This window comes from Balaenoptera borealis (assembly GCF_965194805.1).
Source record: "Balaenoptera borealis genome assembly, chromosome: 3".
NCBI classification, from domain to species: domain Eukaryota; kingdom Metazoa; phylum Chordata; class Mammalia; order Artiodactyla; family Balaenopteridae; genus Balaenoptera; species Balaenoptera borealis.
This window is the reverse complement of record NC_138866.1, coordinates 62,466,388-62,488,268: the sequence shown is the minus strand read 5'-3', so window position 1 is coordinate 62,488,268 and position 21,881 is coordinate 62,466,388. Positions and strand designations below refer to the sequence as shown.

At 37.0% G+C, this 21,881-nt stretch overlaps 1 protein-coding gene across 10 annotated transcripts in view; it reads right to left on the bottom strand.

The window, feature by feature from the left end:
- Positions 1-21,881, bottom strand: part of RALGAPA1 (Ral GTPase activating protein catalytic subunit alpha 1) — a 227,625-nt gene that overhangs the window by 117,881 nt on the left and 87,863 nt on the right. For 8 of the 10 annotated variants that reach the window (XR_014242301.1, XM_082384016.1, XM_082384014.1 and 5 more), the window contains 4 exons: positions 19,678-19,807; positions 17,713-17,950; positions 16,518-16,679; positions 222-362 (listed from right to left, as the gene is read on the bottom strand). Coding sequence is in view for 9 of the 10 variants with exons in the window: in XM_082384016.1 (XP_082240142.1) it covers positions 222-362; positions 16,518-16,679; positions 17,713-17,950; positions 19,678-19,807 (671 nt within the window). In the remaining variant the exon portion in view is untranslated. The remainder of the gene's footprint in view (positions 1-221; positions 363-16,517; positions 16,680-17,712; positions 17,951-19,677; positions 19,808-21,881) is intronic. The other 2 variants (XM_082384013.1, XM_082384011.1) reach the window with 1 other exon arrangement.

Here is a 21,881-nt window from a genome sequence, read left to right as displayed (position 1 = left end):
TCATTGGCACAGCACTAAACTTAGCACTTCCAGAATGAACTGCAAGGATAGCATTAGAGTTCAAATAACTCAAAATGTTGATTGCTCAACCACTTTCCCAATTTCCCACACCTCCCCCAAAGAAATTAACTTTGAAGAGTTTATTTGATTAAGCAAAATTTGAAAGCAGAAGGATTAAAAAGTGAAAAAGGTGGTGCAGAAATTAGCAGAGGTGGCACTACCTGAAAGCTCATCAGAAAGGGGAGTGAGAACAATATCAGGCAAGAAGGGTTTGGAAGTATGGATCAGAACAGGAGCACTTTTAGCACTGCGTATATAGGCCGATGGCAGAGCACATTCACCAATGGATCGGCTTCTCATGGCTTTAAAAAAGGAAAAGAAAGAAGTGGGGAAGGAAAAAAGAAGTGACTATAATGAAAGGCTTGTGTCACAGAAAAAGCAGCAACAGAGAAAACTAAAAGATACAAAGGAAGGAAATCTTAAATAAAACATTTCAGCACGGCAAATACTGGCAAGCTGTAAGAAAAGAAATCAGAGAACACATACGACATTTCCAATGTAAATTTTTTGGTGTAAAGCAGGAAAATGTTTTTTTTATTATTAGCAGTTACAATGGTATAGCATTAAAAACAGCAGACACTTTAATTAGCACTATGTTCTCAAAACCAAAGGTTGAAAAGTTCATCGAATGGAAACACTGAAAAGAACCAATATTAACAGTTCCAAGAAATTTTAGGTACCATATTTGGGCATTTCTCTGAGCCACTCTGAGGCAATTCTGAGCCATTCTTCTTAATGAAGCTGAATTCCAAGAACAAATTCTTTCTTTCATACTTTTTCCTAATAAAGTTTCAAAGTCACTCATAGGTCTTTTTTAGAGAATTTTATGTAATTCATAATCTAAAGAATTAAATCTCATGGTTAGTATTTGTTCCTGGTAAAAGAATGCTTGATCAAATCAGTACCTCCTATTTATATTAAAGTTAACAGTATAATTTTAAAATTTTAAGTAAAAACACAGAAAATAGAATTTGCAATCAGCATGAAGAATCGAGTTATTGAGAAAAATAAGTTTATGCTTATTCAAATCTTAAGCATATTATGTAAAAATTTAAAAGATTAAATTTTTAAAGACAAAAAACTTAAAAACTGGAATTTTTTTTAAAAAATTGCATTTGTAGTTGTATTTGGTAATTTCTTAAAAGTAACCAGTTCACAAAATTAAAGACAAATTCTGACACACTTAGAAATAATCAAGTTTATACTTCCCAAATATTTTTTAACTTAACTTTTAGTTTAGAGATTCTTGAATAAATGAAGGTATGTATGAATGGAGAATTTAAAAGAAACAATATTGCATAATAACCAGTGTAACAGTGACACTGATAAAAAAAAATACATATATTTGAATGTTACCATCAATTCAAAATCTTAGATTTTTCTGATTATTAGAAACAGCTGGCTCCTCGATGCCTAAATCCCTTAGGCTGTCACATAAGGCCTTTGCAATCCAGCTGCAATATCCACGGAAACTTCTCCTTCTGTTCTCCCATGTTGCTGCCACACAGAATTTTATACTGTTTCTTGCAGATTTCATGCTCTTTTTACAACAACATGGCCCTGAGAGTTCATAATATATTGGTCTTCTTTTCTTCTTGACACTCCTTCATACATAAAATGTCATATCATCTGTGATGCTTTTAAGACTCTCCCACATAATTAACTTACTAGCAATACAGCAATTACCAAAACAAACAAGAATTCCTTCTTTTACAAAGCTTACAATCTATTTTTAGTGGACTGTATGTTTATATGTCAGCCTCCTAACTTTTCAATGGCAAAAACTATATCTTCTTATCTTTATAACTCTGGTGCCTGGCACATATGAGTTCAATAAATCCTTACTGAATGAGTATCTGTATTTGGGCAGCACAGCATAATCATTTGAAAAAAAAAGTTTTCATTGTGAACATATAGAGGAGAAAACCAAAAAAAGTATTAACCAAAAACTAGATGTATGTCATAGAGTTATAACTGGAAAAGGATAATTAGAGAGTCCCTAATCCCCAAATTTATTAACGTTGGCAAAATAAAGGATTCTTTAAGAGCAGCTTTCAGGTAAATTTATGTGCAGCAAAACATGGAAGGTTGGAACATATTAAGAAAAGGCAACAACATGCCTTCAGTGTATGACTTTCTGTATAATGTATTAAAGATAAGTATATTTTAAAATTGAAACCATATACAAAATGTCAGAATCTGACCCTACTCGTGATTTCCTGCTAGCTTCTTCTCCCTCTCGTGAAAGTGACCGACAATTTTATAATCCAATTTGAAATAAAAGTTACGTTGACTTCAAGGTAATCATTTCTTAAAACTTATTAGAGCAAAGACAAACACATAGGTAAAACTTGAAGTGCTGCTTATCAACACAAAAGGTAAAATGCCACCTACAGTTATAATCAGATGTGATTTTTAGAGATATTACTTTTAAAACTAAGTTGAATCAAATTTTCGATTCCACAGATGAATTACAAGTTTCTTGATTTTTTTCCCTTGGGTTAGATAATTCCTTGGAGATTACAATTCCTTCTATTCCTTCTTTCCCACCACCAACCTGAAGGAAGAGCTTGGGCATTTCCCTTGGAACTTCTCCCATTATCACAATGGTGTAAGTTAGTGTTCTGATCCTGAATGAATTCTTCAGAAGTGCACCTCTCCATCTGCTACTATACTACAGGTCTTTATGCATACCTGGAAATCTGTCAAGTGCCTCACAGCTGGGCAACCTATGCTACAGAAAATGACTTAATGAATTAGCTCCTGGGATTTTGGGGATTTACTAATCTAAAGCTTAGATCAGAGAATCTCTGTAAAGCCACTGAAACTGGTCTAACTTCAGTTAATTACCCTACAATAGTCTCTAAGTGTTCAAGTGAAAGGAAGAGTCACACGACTCTCACTTTAAATCAAAAGCTAGAAATGATTAAGTTTAGCGAGGAAGGCATGTCAAAAGCCAAGACAGGCCGAAAGCTAGACTGCTTGCTCCAAACAGCCAAGCTGTGACTGCAAAAAAGGAAAAGTTCTTGAAGGAAGTTAACAGTGAAAAGGTGAATGATAGAAAGCAAAACAGCCGTATTGCTGACATGGAGAAAGTTTTAGTTGTCTGGAAAGAAGAGCAAACCAGCCACAAGATTCTCTCAAGCCAAATCCTAATCCAGAGCCAGGTCCTAACTCTCTTCAGTTCTAGGAAGGCTGAGAGAGGTGAGGAAGCTGCAGAAGAAAAGCATGAAGCTAGCAGAGTTGGTTCATGAGATTTAAGGAAAGAAGCCATCTTCATAACATAAAAGTGCAAGTGGAAGCAGCAAGTGGTGATGTAGAAGCTGCAGCAAGCTATCCAAAAGATCTAACTAAGATCATTAATGAATGTGGCTACACAACAGATTTTCAGTGTGGATGTAACAGCCTTCTATTGGAAGAAGATGCCATCGAGGACTTCCATAACTAGAGAGGAGGAGTCAATGCCTGGCTTCAAAGCTTCAAAGCTTCAAAGCACAGGCTGGCCCTCTTGTTAGGGCATAATGCACCTGGGGACTTCAAGTTCAAGCCAATGCTCATTTACCATTCTGAAAATCCTGGGGCCCTTAAGAATTACGCTAAATCTACTCTGTGCTCTACCAGTGGAACAACAAAGCCTGGATGACAGCACATCTGTTTGCAACATGGTTTACTGAATATTTTAAGCCCCACTGTCAAGACCTACTGCTCAGAAAAGATTCCTTTCAAAGTATTATTGCTCATTGACAATGCACCTGGTCACCCAAGAGCTCTGATGGAGATGTGCAATGAGATTCACATTGTTTTCATGTCTGCTAACACAACATCCATTCTACAGCCCATGGATCAAAGAATTATTTCAACTTTCAAGTCTTATTCTTTTTATTTTTTTTTTATTTTTATTTTATTTTTATTTTTTTTAAACATCTTTATTGAAGTATAATTGCCTTACAATGGTGTGTTAGCTTCTGCTTTATAACAAAGTGAATCAGTTATACATATACAATATGTTCCCATATCTCTTCCCTCTTGCATCTCCCTCCCTCCCACCCTCCCCATCCCACCCCTCTAGGTGGTCACAAAGCACCGAGCTGATCTCCCTGTGCTATGCGGCTGCTTCCCACTAGCTATCTATTTTACATATGGTAGTGTATATATGTCCATGACACTCTCTCACCCTGTCACATCTCACCCCACCCCCTCCCCATATCCTCAAGTCCATTCTCTAGTAGGTCTGTGTCTTTATTCCCGTCTTGCCACTAGGTTCTTCATGGCTTTTTTTCCCCTTAGATTCCGTATATATGTGTTAGCATACTGTATTTGTTTTTCTCTTTCTGACTTACTTCACTCTGTATGACAGACTCTAACTCCATCCACCTCATTACAAATACCTCCATTTCATTTCTTTTTATGGCTGAGTAATATTCCATTGTATATATGTGCCACATCTTCTTTATCCATTCATCTGTCGATGGACATTTAGGTTGCTTCCATGTCCTGGCTATTGTAAATAGAGCTGCAATGAACATTTTGGTACATGACTCTTTTTGAACTATGGTTTTCTCAGGGTATATGCCCAGTAGTGGGATTGCTGGATCGTATGGTAGTTCTATTTGTAGTTTTTTAAGGAACCTCCATACTGTTCTCCATAGTGGCTGTATCAATTTACATTCCCACCAACAGTGCAAGAGAGTTCCCTTTCCTCCACACCCTCTCCAGCATTTATTGTTTCTAGATTTTTTGATGATGGCCATTCTGACCGGTGTGAGATGATATCTCATTGTAGTTTTGATTTGCATTTCTCTAATGATTAATGATGTTGAGCATTCTTTCATGTGTCTGTAGGCCATCTGTATATCTTCTTTGGAGAAATGTCTATTTAGGTCTTCTGCCCATTTTTGGATAGGGTTGTTCGTTTTTTTGTTATTGAGCTGCATGAGCTGCTTGTAAATCTTGGAGATTAATCCTTTGTCAGTTGCTTCATTTGCAAATATTTTCTCCCATTCTGAGGGTTGTCTTTTGGTCTTGTTTATGGTTTCCTTTGCTGTGCAAAAGCTTTTAAGTTTCATTAGGTCCCATTTGTTTATTTGTGTTATTTCCATTTCTCTGGGAGCTGGGTCAAAAAGAATCTTGCTGTGATGTATGTCATAGAGTGTTCTGCCTATGTTTTCCTCTAAGAGTTTGATAGTGTCTGGTCTTACACTTAGGTCTTTAATCCATTTTGAGTTTATTTTTGTGCATGGTGTCAGGGAGTGTTCTAATTTCATACTTTTACATGTATCTGTCCAGTTTTCCCAGCACCACTTATTGAAGAGGCTGTCTTTTCTCCACTGTATATGCTTGCCTCCTTTATCAAAGATAAGGTGACCATATGTGCGTGGGTTTATCTCTGGGCTTTCTATCCTGTTCCATTGATCTATATTTCTGTTTTTGTGCCAGTACCAAACTGTCTTGATTACTGTAGCTTTGTAATATAGTCTGAAGTCAGGGAGCCTGATTCCCCCAGCTCCATTTTTCGTTCTCAAGATTGCTTTGGCTATTCGGGGTCTTTTGTGTTTCCATGCAAATTGTGAAATTTTTTGTTCTAGTTCTGTGAAAAATGCCAGTGGTAGTTTGATAGGGATTGCATTGAATCTGTAGATTGCTTTGGGTAGTAGAGTCATTTTCACAATGTTGATTCTTCCAATGCAGGAACATGGTATATCTTTCCATCTATTTGTATCATCTTTAATTTCTTTTATCAGTGTCTTATAATTTTCTGCATACAGGTCTTTTGTCTCCTTAGGTAGGTTTATTCCTAGATATTTTATTCTTTTTGTTGCAATGTTAAACGGGAGTGTTTTCTTAATTTCACTTTCAGATTTTTCGTCATTAGTGTATAGAAATGCAAGAGATTTCTGTGCATTAATTTTGTATCCTGCTACTTTACCAAATTCATTGATTAGCTCTAGGAGTTTTCTGGTAGCATCTTTAGGATTCTCTATGTATAGTATCATGTCATCTGCAAACAGTGACAGCTTTACTTCTTCTTTTCCGATTTGGATTCCTTTTATTTCTTTGTCTTCTCTGATTGCTGTGGCTAACACTTCCAAAACTATGTTGAATAATAGTGGTGAGAGTGGGCAACCTTGTTTTGTTCCTGATCTTAGTGGAAATGGTTTCAGTTTTTCACCATTGAGGACAATGTTGGCTGTGGGTTTGTCATATATGGCCTTTATTATGTTGAGGAAAGTTCCCTCTATGCCTACTTTCTGGATGGTTTTTATCATAAATGGGTGTTGAATTTTGTCGAAAGCTTTCTCTGCATCTATGGAGATGATCATATGGTTTTTCTCCTTCAATTTGTTAATATGGTGTATCACGCTGATTGATTTGCGTATGTTGAAGAATCCTTGCATTCCTGGGATAAACCCCACTTGATCATGGTGTATGATCCTTTTAATGTGCTGTTGGATTCTGTTTGCGAGTATTTTGTTGAGGATTTTTGCATCTATGTTCATCAGTGATATTGGCCTGTAGTTTTCTTTCTTTGTGACATCTTTGTCTGGTTTTGGTATCAGGGTGATGGTGGCCTCGTAGAATGAGTTTGGGAGTGTTCCTCCCTCTGCAATATTTTGGAAGAGTTTGAGAAGGATAGGTGTTAGCTCTTCTCTAAATGTTTGATAGAATTCACCTGTGAAGCCATCTGGTCCTGGGCTTTTATTTGTTGGAAGGTTTTTAATCACAGTTTCAATTTCAGTGCTTGTGATTGGTCTGTTCATATTTTCTATTTCTTCCTGGTTCAGTCTCGGCAGTTTGTGCATTTCTAAGAATCTGTCCATTTCTTCCAGGTTGTCCATTTTATTGGCGTAGAGTTGCTTGTAGTAATCTCTCATGATCTTTTGTATTTCTGCAGTGTCAGTGGTTACTTCTCCTTTTTCATTTCTAATTCTATTGATTTGAGTCTTCTCCCTTTTTCTCTTGATGAGTCTGGCTAATGGTTTATCAATTTTGTTTATCTTCTCAAAGAACCAGCTTTTAGTTTTATTGATTTTTGCTATTGTTTCCTTCATTTCTTTTTCATTTATTTCTGACCTGATCTTTATGATTTCTTTCCTTCTGCTAGCTTTGGGGTTTTTTTGTTCTTCTTTCTCTAATTGCTTTAGGTGCAAGGTTAGGTTGTTTATTCGAGATGTTTCCTGTTTCTTGAGGTAGGCTTGTATTGCTATAAACTTCCCTCTTAGCACTGCTTTTGCTGCGTCCCATAGGTTTTGGGTCGTCGTATCTCCATTGTCATTTGTTTCTAGGTATTTTTTGATTTCCCCTTTGATTTCTTCAGTGATCACTTCGTTATTAAGTAGTGTATTGTGTAGCATCCATGTGTTTGTATTTTTTACAGATCTTTTCCTGTAATTGATATCTAGTCTCATAGCATTGTGGTCGGAAAAGATACTTGATACGATTTAAATTTTCTTAAATTTACCAAGGCTTGATTTGTGACCCAAGATAAGATCTATCCTGGAGAATGTTCCATGTGCACTTGAGAAAAATGTGTAGTCTGTTGTTTTTGGGTGGAATGTCCTATAAATATCAATTAAGTCCATCTTGTTTAATGTATCATTTAAAGCTTGTGTTTCCTTATTTATTTTCATTTTGGATGATCTGTCCATTGGTGAAAGTGGGGTGTTAAAGTCCCCTACTATGATTGTGTTGCTGTCGATTTCCCCTTTTATGGCTATTAGTATTTGCCTTATGTATTGAGGTGCTCCTATGTTGGGTGCATAAATATTTACAATTGTTATACCTTCCTCTTGGATCGATCCCTTGATCATTATATAGTGTCCTTCTTTGTCTCTTATAATATTCTTTATTTTAAAGTCTATTTTGTCTGATATGAGAATTGCTACTCCAGCTTTCTTTTGATTTCCATTTGCATGGAATATCTTTTTCCATCCCCTCACTTTCAGTCTGTATGTGTCTCTAGGTCTGAAGTGGGTCTCTTGTAGACAACAGCATATATATGGGTCTTGTTTTTGTATCCATTCAGCCAGTCTGTGTCTTTTGGTGGGAGCATTTAATCCATTTACATTCAAGGTAGTTATCGATATGTATGTTCCTAGTCCCATTTTCTTAAATGTTTTGGGTTTGTTATTGTAGGTGTTTTCCTTCTCTTGTGTTTCTTGCCTAGAGAAGCTCCTTTAGCATTTGTTGTAAAGCTGGTTTGGTGGTGCTGAACTCTCTCAGCTTTTGCTTGTCTGTAAAGGTTTTAATTTCTCCATCACATCTGAATGAGATCCTTGCTGGGTAGAGTAACCTTGGTTGTAGGTTTTTCTCCTTCATCACTTTAAGTATATCCTTCCACTCCCTTCTGGCTTGCAGAGTTTCTGCTGAAAGATCAGATGTTAACCTTATGGGGATTCCCTTGTGTGTTATTTGTTGTTTTTCCCTTGCTGCTTTTAATATGTTTTCTTTATATTTAATTTTTGACAGTTTGATTAATATGTGTCTTGGCGTGTTTCTCCTTGGGTTTATCCTGTGTGGGACTCTCTGTGCTTCCTGGACTTGATTAACTATTTCCTTTCCCATATTAGGGAAGTTTTCAACTATAATCTCTTCAAATATTTTCTCAGTCCCTTTCTTTTTCTCTTCTTCTTCTGGGACCCCTATAATTCGAATGTTGGTGCGTTTAATGTTGTCCCAGAGGTCTCTGAGACTGTCCTCGTTCTTTTCATTCTTTTTTCTTTATCCTGCTCTGCAGTAGTTATTTCCACCATTTTATCTTCCAGGTCACTTATCCTTTCTTCTGCCTCAGTTATTCTGCTATTGATCCCATCTAGAGTATTGTTAATTTCATTTATTGTGTTTTTCATCGTTGCTTGGTTCCTCTTTAGTTCTTCTACGTTCTTGTTAAATGTTTCTTGCATTTTGTCTATTCTATTTCCAAGATTTTGGATCATCCTTACTATCATTATTCTGAATTCTTCTTCAGGTAGACTACCTATTTCCTCTTCATTTGTTAGGTCTGGTGTGTTTTGACCCTGCTCCTTCATCTGCTGTGTGTTTTTCTGTCGTCTCATTTTGCTTATCTTACTGTGTTTGGGGTCTCCTTTTCACAGGCTGCAGGTTCGTAGTTCCCGTTGTTTTTGGTATCTGTCCCCAGTGGGTAAGGTTGGTTCAGTGGGTTGTGTAGGCTTCCTGGTGGAGGGGACTATTGCCTGTGTTCTGGTGGATGAGGTTGAATCTTGTCTTTCTGGTGGGCATGTCCACGTCTGGTGGTGTGTTTTGGGGTGTCTGTGGCCTTATGATTTTAGGCAGCCTCCCTGCTAATGGATGGGGCTGTGTTCCTGTCTTGCTAGTTGTTTGGCATAGGGTGTCCAGCCCTGTAGCTTGCTGGTCGTTGAGTGAAGCTGGGTCTTGATGTTGAGATGGAGATCTCTGAGAGATTTTTGCCGTTTGGTATTACGTGGAGCTGGTAGGTCTCTTGTGGACCAGTGTCCTGAAGTTGGCTCTCCCACCTCAGAGGCACAGCCCTGATGCCTGGCTGGAGCACCAAGAGCCTTTCATCCACACAGCTCAGAATATAAGGGAGAAAAAAATAGAAAGATAAAAAGAGGATAAAATAAAATAAAATAAAGCTATTATAATAAAAAATAAGAAAAAAAATTATTAAGAGTAAATGTATTCAAAAAAAATTTTTTTTTAATTTTTAAAAATAGATTTATTAATTTTTTATAGTAAAAAATAAGAAAAAGATTTTTAAGAAAAAAATTTATTAAGAAAAAAATTTTAATTTTTTTAAAATAAAAAATATGAAAAAACTTATTAAAATTTTTTTTAATTTCTAAAAATAGAAAATACGGAAAAAATTATTAAGAAAGCATATATTTGGAAAAAGAAATTTTTTTAAGTAAAAAAAAAAAAAAAAAAAAAAAAAAATGGACGGACCTAACCCTAGGACTGATGGTGAAAGCAAAGCTATACAGACAAAATCTCACCCAGAAGCATACACATATACACTCACAAAAAAAGGAAAAGGGGAAATTAATATATCCTGCTCCTAAAGTCCACCTTTTGAATTTGGGATGATTCGTTGTCTATTCAGGTATTCAACAGATGCAGGCACATCAAGTTGTTTGTGGAGCTTTAATCTGCTGCTTCTGAGGCTGCTGGGGGAGATTTCCCTTTCTCTTCTTTGTTCGTACAGCTCCCAGCGTTCAGCTTTGGATTTGGACCCGCCTCTGCATGTACGTTGCCTGAGGGCGTCCGTTCCCCGCCCAGACAGAACGGGGTTAAAGGAGCAGCTGCTTCGGGGGCTCTGGCTCACTCAGGCTGGGGGAGGGAGCGGTACGGAGGAGGCGGGGCGAGCCTGCGGCATCAGAGGCGTCGTGACGTTGCAGCAGCCTGAGGCGCGCCGTGTGTTCTCCCGGGGAAGTTGTCCCCGTCCCCGGATCACGGGAGTCTGGCAGTGGCGAGCTGCACCGGCTCCCGGGAGGGGCGGTGTGGAGAGCGACCTGGGCTCACACACAGGCTTCTTGGTGGCGGCAGCAGCAGCCTTAGCGTTTCCTACCAGTCTCTGGGGTCCGCGCTGATGGCCGCGGCTCGCGCCCATCTCTGGGGTCCGCGCCCATCTCTGGGGTCCGCGCTGTTAGCCGCGGGTCACGCCCGCCTCTGGAGTTTGTCTAGGCGGCGCTCTGAATCCCCTCTCCTTGCGCGCCGCGAAACAAAGAGGCAAGAAAAAGTCTCTTGCCTCTTCGGCGGCTGCAGACCTCCTCTCCGGCTCCCTCCCGGCTCGCCGCGGCACGCCAACTCCTTCAGGCTGTGTTCACGCCGCCAACCCCAGTCCTCTCCCTGCGATCCGACCGAAGCCCGCACCTCAGCTCCCAGCCCCGCCTGCCCCAGCGGGTGAGCAGACAAGCCTCTCAGGCTGGTGAGCGCTGCTCGGCGCTGAGCCTCTGTGCGGGAATCTCTCCGTTTTTCCCTCTGCGCCCCTGTTGCTGTGGGATCCGCGCTGATAGCCGCGTGGCTCGCACCCGTCTCTGGATTTCGTTTAGGCAGCGCTCTGAATCCCCTCTCCTTGCGCGCCGCGAAACAAAGAGGCAAGAAAAAGTCTCTTGCCTCTTCGGCAGCTGCAGACTTTTTCCCGGACTCCCTCCCGGCTAGCACCAAAGCCCGAGCCTCAGCTCCCAGCCCCCGCCCGCCCCGGCGAGTGAGCAGACAAGCCTCTCGGGCTGGTGAGTGCTGGTTGGCGCCGAGCCTCTGTGCGGGAGTCTCTCTGCTTTGCCCTCCGCACCCCTGTGGCTGCGCTCTCCTCCGCGGCTCCGAAGCTTCCCCCCTCTGCCACCCGCAGTCTCTGCCCACAAAGGGGCTTCCTAGTGCCTGGAAACCTTTCCTCCTTCACGGCTCCCTCCCACTGGCGCAGGTCCCGTCCCTATTCTTTTGTCTCTGTTATTTCTTTTTTCTTTTACCCTACCCAAGTACGTGGGGAGTTTCTTGCCTTTTGGGAGGTCTGACGTTTTCTGCCAGCGTTCAGTGGGTGTTCTGTAGGAGCAGTTCCACGTGTAGATGTATTTCTACTGTATCTGTGGGAAGGAAGGTGATCTCCGCGTCTTACTCTTCCGCCATCTTGCCCCCTCCAAGTCTTATTCTTTAAGATACATTTCGTAAGGCTATAGCTGCTATAGATGGTGACTGCTCTGATGAATCTGGGCAAAGTATCGATACACTGAAAACCTTCTGGAAACAAGAAAACCATTCTAGATGCCATTAAGAACAATGTGATTCATGGGAAGAGGTCAAAATGTCAACATTAACAGGAGTTTGGAAGAAGTTAATTCCGATCCTCATGGATGACTTTAGTGGAGGAAGTAACTGCAAATGTGGTAGAAAGCACAACAGAACTAGCCTGAGGATGGGACTGAGATAAAACTCAGTCTCAAGATAAAACTTTGAAAAGGAGTTTCTTCTTATGAGTGAGCAAAGAAAGTGGTTTCTTGAGGTGGAATCTACTCCTGGTGAAGATGCTGTGAAGACTGTTGAAATGAGAACAAAGGATTTAGAATATTATGTAAGTTTAGTGGATAAAGCTGTGGCAGGGTTTGAGGGGACTGACTCCAATTCTGAAAGAAATTCTAGTGAGTAAAATGCGATAAAACATCATCGCATACTACAGAGAAATCGTTTGTGTAAGGAAGAGTCAACCAATGCTGCAAACTCCCTTAATGGTCTTACTTTAAGAAACTGTCACAGCCACCCCAACCTTCAGCAACCACCACCCTGATCAGTCAGCAGCCACCAGCAAAAAGACTATGAAGTGCTGAAGATTCAGACTCATGGTTACCATTTTTGGGCAATATTTTAAATTAAGGTATGTAACATTGTTTCTTTAGACATAATGCTACTGAACACTTAACAGACTGCAGTGTAGTGTAAACATAACCTTTATATGCACTGGGAAAACAAAAAATTCGTGTGACCCGCTTTATAGGGATATTTGCTTTATTGTGGTGGTCTGGAACCAAACCTGCACTATCTCCTGAGGTCTGCCTGTACACTTTAATTTTTAAAAAGCAGTTCCAGGTTTACGGGAAAATTGAGTGGCAAGTACAAAGAGTTCCAATATATCCCCTTCTTCTCCCACCGCCACCTCGAGTTTCCCCAAGTACTGACATCTTTCATTGGTATGGTACATTTTCTACAACTGATGAGCTAATACTGATACAGTGTCATTAACAAAATCCACAGTTTACATTAGGGATCACTCTTTGTGTTGTACATTCTATGGGCTTTTGACAAACGTATAACATGTATACACCATTACGGTATCATACAGAATACTTTCACTGCTCTAAAAACCCACTGTGCTCCACCTATTCGTCCCTTCTTGTTGCCCTGCTCCCCACCTCCACCTCTGGCAATCAGTAATCTTTTTATTGTCTCTTTAGTTTTCCCTTTTCCAGAATATCATATAGTTGGAATCATAGTGTATGTAACCTTTTCCGATTGGCTTCTTTCACTTAGCAATATGCATCCGGAGCTCCTCCATATTTTTTCCATGGCCTGATAGCTCACTTCTTATTTTCAAAGAATAATATTCCACTGTGTGGATGTACCACTGTTTGTTAATTCATTCACCTATTTAAGAATATCTTGGTTGATTCCAAGCTCTGGCATAAATTCCAAGTTTACGAATAAAGCTGCTTCAAATATTTGAGTGCCAATGTTTGTGTGGACATACGTTTTCAACTTACCTGGGTAAATGCCAAGGATTTGATTCTATGGTAAGAGTATGTTTAGTTTTCTAGGAAACTACCAAACTGTCTTCCAAAGTGGCTGTACCATTCCCACGAGCAATGAGAGTTACTGTTGCTCCATATCCTTGTCAGCATTTCATGTTGTCAGTGTTCTGGATTTCAGCCATTCTAATAGATATGTAGTGGTATCTCATTGTTTTAAGGGCAATTTAATTCCAAATCCTATAGATTAAACCTACAGACATATCTGCATGTAAGCACAAAGTATAGAAATATACATAACTATATTCTGTACCATTTTTAACAGCACAAAATTGGAAATAAACTAAAAGTCCATCTTCAGGATACAGGTTAAATTATGGTACTGACATGTAATGAAATCTGATGCAAGGAGTTCAACATTTTCTAGTATTAGTATTTTCCAACTTTATGCAGCTACCTTTCTAAACAAAATTTGTAATGCTTTAACTTTTTTTTTTAACATCTTTATTGGAGTATAATTGCTTTACAATGGTGTGTTAGTTTCTGCTTTATAACAAAGTGGATCAGCTATACATATACATATATCCCCATATCTCTCCCCACTTGCATCTCCCTCCGTCCCACCCTCCCTATCCCACCCCTCTAGGTGGTCACAAAGCACCGAGCTGATCTCCCTGTGCTATGCAGCTGCTTCCCACTAGCTATCGGTTTTACATTTGGTAGTGTATATACGCCCATGCCACTCTCTCTCTTTGTCCCAGCTTATCCTTCCCCCTCCGTGTCCTCAAGTCCATTCTCTAGTAGGTCAGCATGTTTATTCCTGTCCTACCCCTAGTTTCTTCATGACCATTTTTTTTTTTTAGATTCCATACGTATGTGTTAGCATACGGTATTTGTTTTTCTCTTTCTGACTTACTTCACTCTGTATGACAGACTCTAGGTCCATCCACCTCACTACAAATAACTCAATTTCGTTTCTTCTTATGGCTGAGTAATATTCCATTGTATATATGTGCCACATCTTCTTTATCCATTCATCTGTCGATGGACACTTAGGTTGCTTCCATGTCCTGGCTATTGTAAATAGAGCTGCAATGAACATTGTGGTACATGACTTTTTGAATTATGGTTTTCTCAGGGTATATGCCCAGTAGTGGGATTGCTGGGTCGTATGGCAGTTCTATTTTCAGTTTTTTAAGGAACCTCCATACTGTTCTCCACAGTGGCTGTATCAATTTACATTCCCACCAACAGTGCAAGAGGGTTCCCTTTTCTCCACACCCTCTCCAGAATTTATTGTTTGTAGATTTTTTGATGATGGCCATTCTGATCGGTGTGAGATGATATCTCATTGTAGTTTTGATTTGCATTTCTCTAATGATTAATGATGTTGAGCATTCTTTCATGTGTTTGTTGGCAATCTGTATGTCTTCTTTGGAGAAATGTCTATTTAGGTCTTCTGCCCATTTTTGGATCGGGTTGTTTTTTTGATAGTGAGATGTATGAGCTGCTTGTAAATTTTGGAGATTAATCCTTTGTCAGTTGCTTCATTTGCAAATATTTTCTCCCATTCTGAGGGTTGTCTTTTCGTCTTGTTTATGGTTTCCTTTGCTGTGGTAATGCTTTAACTTTTTATTTGATAGGTTAGTCCAATGAGCAAGCCAGGCAAGACTGTTTTAACATAGGTATCAGAAAGTAATCATAGTCAGCTATACTTTTAAGATGAGTATTTTACTCACACATGCTTTTATAAAGATTAGAAATACGCCAACATGTTAGCAATGATTTCTTCTCATTAGACACCTAATATGCTTTTGCGCTTCCTTAAACTTTACTTTCCACACTAAGCATAAATTACTTCCATAATCAGAAAAAAATATATATATGGAACTTTTTAAAAAGATTCTAGTTTTAAGTAAAATTTTAAAATTAAAAGAACAATTCCTTCTTAACCAATATAGAAATATTTTCTATAAATGTGACATTAACATAAAATGAAGAAAGGCATTTCAGATGTAATCAACATCTTCCCAAGAATTTCAAAATGTAATTCTATACCAAAATTAAATTATATTAATTTTTATCCATCAATATCCTTTTTCCTTGTATAATCTCTCATTCTTCTGGCTTGACATATACAATCAATATATTCTATGGTTATTTTATAGGCAGAAGACAATTGTGAAAATATTATTTTGAACAATTTTAAACATTTTTAATTCTTCTAAAATTTTTAATTTCCCTATTCTCTTTCTACTTTTGTTTCTTCCTTTAGAACTGTAATTCTCAACACTTCAGAACCCATCATTTCATAGAAGACATATCCTACAACAATGCTTTTCAATTTTTTAAAAATAGTAGTGTTTTTCACTGATTACCATCAAATATAGATATATTCCCACAGAAAATTCTCCTTCCACAGAATCACAGATTGCAAAGCCTGAAGTAACGTCAAGCAATTTTGTTTCAGGCATGTGAGATATTATCATACCCACTATACAGATGAAGTAAATAAAGCCTAGAAAGTTCAGCAAATTATTCAAGGTTATCTAACTATTTAGTGATGAAAGAGTGAAAAAAAAGATCAGGACAAAGTCCTTGTTTTTCCTTGCAGCACTCTTTCTACTACAATGAAGACCAAGTTATAAATCTCTGAGAGGAAAAGGAATAAGATGGTAACTAGGTCCACAGTATGCTGAGTGATCCTACATCCAGAAATTCTTCCCATCATAGAAATTTCTTCCATGCTTGTTAAAGGCAGCAAGGAACCTAACAATATACTCCACCTTGGCCTCAGCTGTCTACAAGTAGAGAGCATGAATTCCTCACTGGAAGTTTGTGAAGCCAATATAATTGTATAATTGTAGCACTGAAAATAAGCTACCTAATTTTCCATGTTTATGAGTATATTCACTTAGTAGAAACTATATCAATTAATACATGAGTTCTGTTAAGTGAATCAGAGTCCTACTTCTTCAATTCTGTAAAGTAATGGTTTAAAATTATTGATATCAACAGTAAAATAAACTACATAAAAACAATAATGTAAGATACATCTTAATAGCATAAAGCGATAACACAGCATGTCATCGGACTCCAAGTATTACTGAAAAAAATGTTTTCCTACAGAAATTTTTCATTTAACAACAAAAGCCAATGGATAAGAAAACGGTGTATTTATATACATTGTTACTAAGGACTATAAACGTATTGCCCCATACAATTCTCATGATTTTAAAGAGTACATACCAACAGTTTTTTGCCGTACTATACTCCTCGCCTTTTCCGTTCCTGGGGAACCAGTGGTTGTTGCACTTCTCTGTCTCATTGGGGCTTGGCCAGGCTGATCACGACTCCATCCTCTAGAAAATGACTTGTCAACTGAAACTTTCTGAAATTCATGTCCCACTCCTAGAAATGCAGATTTTCAATCTCAGTGTACTGTCACCATATCAATAATCTCTTCGAATTATGTGTGCCACTTTGCCTCAGACTCTTAGGTTTACTCATAAAGTAACTAGATAAAATGCTTGCGTACTATAAGGTTTTTCTGAACTTCATTTTCATGTTCCAAAACGGAGGCAGATTTTTAAAAATACAACATCAACAATAAACGATTATAAATCCTCTGCCACCCACTTGCTTCATATAGAAGTGAAACATTTGGACAGGCAAAAAAAGGACAGAAAACGAGCTAACCAAAATCCATCCTGTGGTGGAAGTTACTCTATCTCTACCTGCCAATAATAGCCACTTGGAAAATAAACAGTCCAGGAAAAAGTAGTTTGGTAACACACTCAGCACTCTGGAATATTGTTAAGTATGAAATGTGACTCAGATGTAATCTCTAGATAGCAACTAATTATTAAGAGTGAAAAATACTAGCAAACCCAGAATTATAAGGACATGTTTTTATGATATAATTACTATGTTACTGTCCCTCTCCAGCTTTTTAACATTAGGCAGGTATACAATCCACATTCAGGAAATGTTTGCTTTTGTTAAAACTAAGAAAATGCTTTTAAAAGAATTTCTCACACAATTCTTTTTAAATAGAGTAACATGAAATCACCTTCTATGTTTCAATAAAAAATTGTGTATGATAAAAAGGAAGAGTGTTTTATAAATCTCCATTTTGGTTAATTCTTAAAAATATAATATTTAAGATTCTGAATTATTTATGTAACTTTAGCTAGATATGTACAGAACAACATACAGAATACTTTATTTCTTATCAAAATTACTGTTGAATTTAAGGCTCTTCAAGAACAATTACAAGGTACCTACATGCTTCACTGTTGAAAATTTTTAACCTTCAGGGTAAATTAAGAGAATAATTAAGAGAAAATACAACTTTTATCTTCACACCTCTCCCTGGCTTGATTTTCCCAGACCAAATTATTTAAACAAATTTATATGGAGCACCTTTGTGAACAACTCTTACCTTTCCCTTTGTGCTTTTTTTGTTTCTGTTCACTCAGCTTATCCAATGGTAAATCACTGAGATCCAAACTATATAAATTTCTAGCTAAAACTTTAGTTAGTGTCTCCATAGTCAGTGACCATTCAGTGGCTAACTCTTCCCAATAGGTCAACGATGACAATACTGAGAGTAAGTCATCCCAAAGTTCTCGGGAGATGTACACATTTAGATTTGCTTTAATCCAGGCAACTATAAGAGTCTATAAAGACAAATAATCAGAAATAACAATGAAATATATTCAAAATCAATTATTAAAAAATTACACCAAAACAAGCAGAACTTTAAATCATATAATATCCATGATATCCTTTCTTGGTACATAATACTTATAAAAGTAATTCAAGCACTCATTAGTACCTACTATAAATTTCAACAACTGCCAATTCCCAACATTCTGGCATTAGGACAAGTTACCAAAACTGAAAAGAAATCTCCCTAAAGTTTAACTACCCTTCATGCTGCATTATGTTAATGTTAAATAAATGTTGTTTAAAAAGAGATAGAAGTCTCCACACTATTATGTGTTGAAATTATTGAGTAGTTAGTAGTTATTGAACTAAAACAACAAAACCTACATTCTCAAATTAAAGATGGGAATCACTAACTATACAATTTGAATATTCTAAAAAAAAAAAAAGTTACTAGAGATATATTTAACTTACTGAAATGTGTTTTTGAAAACTTATACGTAAACTGAAGGATAAAATTAAATTTCATTTTAAAGACACCAGAGGAATTAAAGGTGTTCTGTAACAAATCCAATCACAGAATAAAAAACTTATTCATAAAAGGGCAGAAATTACTGACCAGGCTGTACCCCTGAGACTTTGTGGATTTCTACCAAAGATATAATCCTCCTACTGAAGAAATAAGTCACAAAATAAAAGTTTTTCAAAAGTTTAACTCAACCAATTTTACTAAGGAATTCACATAAATTTATACATTAAATATAAAGATAAAAATGAGCAGAGTTTATGAAATTAAACAGTAATAACTAGTGGCCCTCCATTCTATTTTTAAACATTCAGAGTACAAAAAAGTTATTCCATGTAGCAAGCTAAAATTTTACCTTCCAATAGTGCCCACCATTGGGTTAGTTCTAACAGTGGCGGTGGGGGTGGAGAACTCATGAAGTCAAGAGGAGATTAGATAATAAATGTAGCTGGTTTCAAAGACTTATTCACTACCATCACAGAATTTTAGGTGAACTAGCATATCTGGGGAAAAAATAATCATTTGAATGGCTACACTAATGGCCAAGAATGAGAGCTGAGAGAGCTTTTATCCTTGACATTAAGAACCATTTTATCCATGTATTTGTATTTAATGTGTCATCTTTAAAAAATACTACTTTGCTTTCTATTTTCCAAATAATCCATGATACATTTAAAGTCAGTACTCTATCCTTAGGTTGGGAAACACAACATATAATTCCTACCACTGATACTTCAAATGAAGATGTGAAGAGATTAAAGTCTTCCAGAATAGCATGGTAAGAAAGAATCGTGATTTACTTCTTTTTCTTTACTACAGAACGACTTAAAGTCTTGTTTTTCTAACAAACCCAGAGACCTGGAAACTCATAATGCAAACAATCAAGCCATTATCATGAAGCCTTCTGGCAGCTTTTTGCAATCATACATAAGTGTACCACACAAGAGATAAATATAATCAGCTTGTTTTAACACTTTTTTCACAGACCTGATTGATATTTCCTCTACTCTATTAGGTTGTGAGTTTGTATGTATGGCAAATAGTCTATTTAGGTAAGCAACTTTTATTTGGCTCTACAAAAAATTATTTAATATGAAATGCTTTCTGATTTAAAGCTTTCTTCCCAGGTAGTAAGTTCAGGGCTCAATAAGTCTTAAGAAAAAATACATATCTATCCACCTATTTATCTATCTATTTATTTATTTTTATTGCCTGGAAAAGTGGTCCTGCAAGTCGACCTGCCAAAGTCATGTTTTTTTTCCCCTGGAACTGTAGAAAAGCTTGTGATGGCATCTTCAGTACAGACTCCGTGACTCTGAGCAACACAAGCAGCATCTGTTCCCTTAAAGTAAAAAAATTAATTAATGTTTCCTTTTTGCACATGTTTGCTTTTGGTTAATGAATAACTTTCAAATTAATATTTGTTATAAAAATGTTATTATCTTTCAATAACTCAAATACCAAATATCTTTCAAAATTTTAGAATTCTTTAAATATTAAAATATAAAATTCCATTTTATAAATCTATACCAGCCATTTTTAAGCCATTTCTCAGCCACAATACCCCTCACCAAATAAAAATGTATACAACAGCTGATGAATTGGGAGTGAGAATATGGAGACTGCTCCCATTCCTCCACCCCACAAATCAAATAGTGACCTTAGGGAGCTGTCTGAAGAACACTCATCTGTCTAAACAATACAATTCTACCTTGATACCTGTCCATCTCATCCATCTTTACAATATGGAGAACAACTGCATATCTAGAATTGTACCAGGTTCAATTTCAAAAATTACATGATATTTTAAGACTAACAGATCACAATGAGCCTGACAAGTAATTAAGAACCATCACTCTATTGCTTCTTTCCATCCTTTTTCGTTTGGCCATCTTTCAATTCTTTATCCTCTTTGTGAACTGCAAGTCAAGCCAACCCTATTATATTATCCTTATCTTGTCTCTTACTCTTAGATGCTTAATATTAAGACCATAAAACTACCTTATTTGCACCTGATAATTCAAAAACTGATGCAACCACATCCAAAAAAATAAAAGTCTGACAAGGGGATTTCAGTTGGGTGTATAGTCAGACTAACAACCCAAGTCTATCAAGCCTCCTCCTCTCTGGCTTATTTGCAGGCCCATTCTAGGCATAGCAATATGTGGGACAGTCCATGTGAGAAATGCGACAGAGGCAGCAAGAAATCCCAGATCTAATATCATGGTTTTTCTGGGAAGTAAGGGCAGAATTAAAAGTATCACTCAATGAAAAATATCCTGAATTTATTAACCAAACAAACGTATGCATTCAACTCATAAAAATCAGAGGTAACACGTTTGTAACCTTAGGCTTCTAGCTAGCTTCACTATATGAAATGAAAAGCCATTTAAAGTCAACCACATATTCAATAAAGAATAGGTTTTCCAAATAAATCTTTCTGATTTGTGGTCAAACCATAATTCACTCATATATTATTAGATAACTTTTTACTTTGTAATACAATAATGATTTTAATTCATAAAGTCTTATAAATTCGATGTAAATATGTGAGAAATCTTTCATAAATGCTATGACTTCATGGGAACTTATAAAATTTTTAAAAATTCTAAAATTGTGTTCCACATAGCAAGTCTCTCACTTTAACCTGGACCAACAGCATTGATTCAAAGCATATAAAAAGAAAAAATGGGGAAGGACTAACAAAAGAATGGTCAGTAGGACCACAGTTCAAATTTATGCTATGTGAACAATGATAAATTACTTAATCTCTTTGTGCCTAAGAATCACCATGTAAAATTATCTACCTCATAGGGTGCTACAAGGATTAAGAAAGAAAATAGATGTAAAAAGATTAAAAAGATACCTGACACAGAAAAAGTGCTCCAAATCAGTTAATAACTACTTCTAGATGTAACTATATCAATATTACGTTAATCAAAAGTTTTTTCAAAATAAAACCATTTTCCCATATGTAACAAAACACAAAGTAGGCATATTCTTTGACTAAGTACTCCCAGTTTTTCAGAATGACTCAAAAGAGGAAAATTGTATACATACAAGGATGTTCATTATCCTCCCCTCCTCCAACAACAAAATAAGTAACTACATATCCAGCAACAGGTGATTAGTTAAGAAAATTATGGTACATACATATGGCATAATACTATGTGACTGTGTGTGTGGTTTGGTGAACCAGATGTTCACCAAAGGGCAAACAATAATTACCTCTAGAGAGTGAGCTATTAGGCAACTTCTATTTTCTTTTTAAAACTTTTCTTTGTTTGAATTTTACAATGAACATGTATCATTTTTACAGAAACCGAAGAACTGCTCTTCTCATCTCTCTAAAAGGCCTCTTTTTTCATTCAATTAAACAAATATTTATAGAGTATGAATAATATATGATACTATGT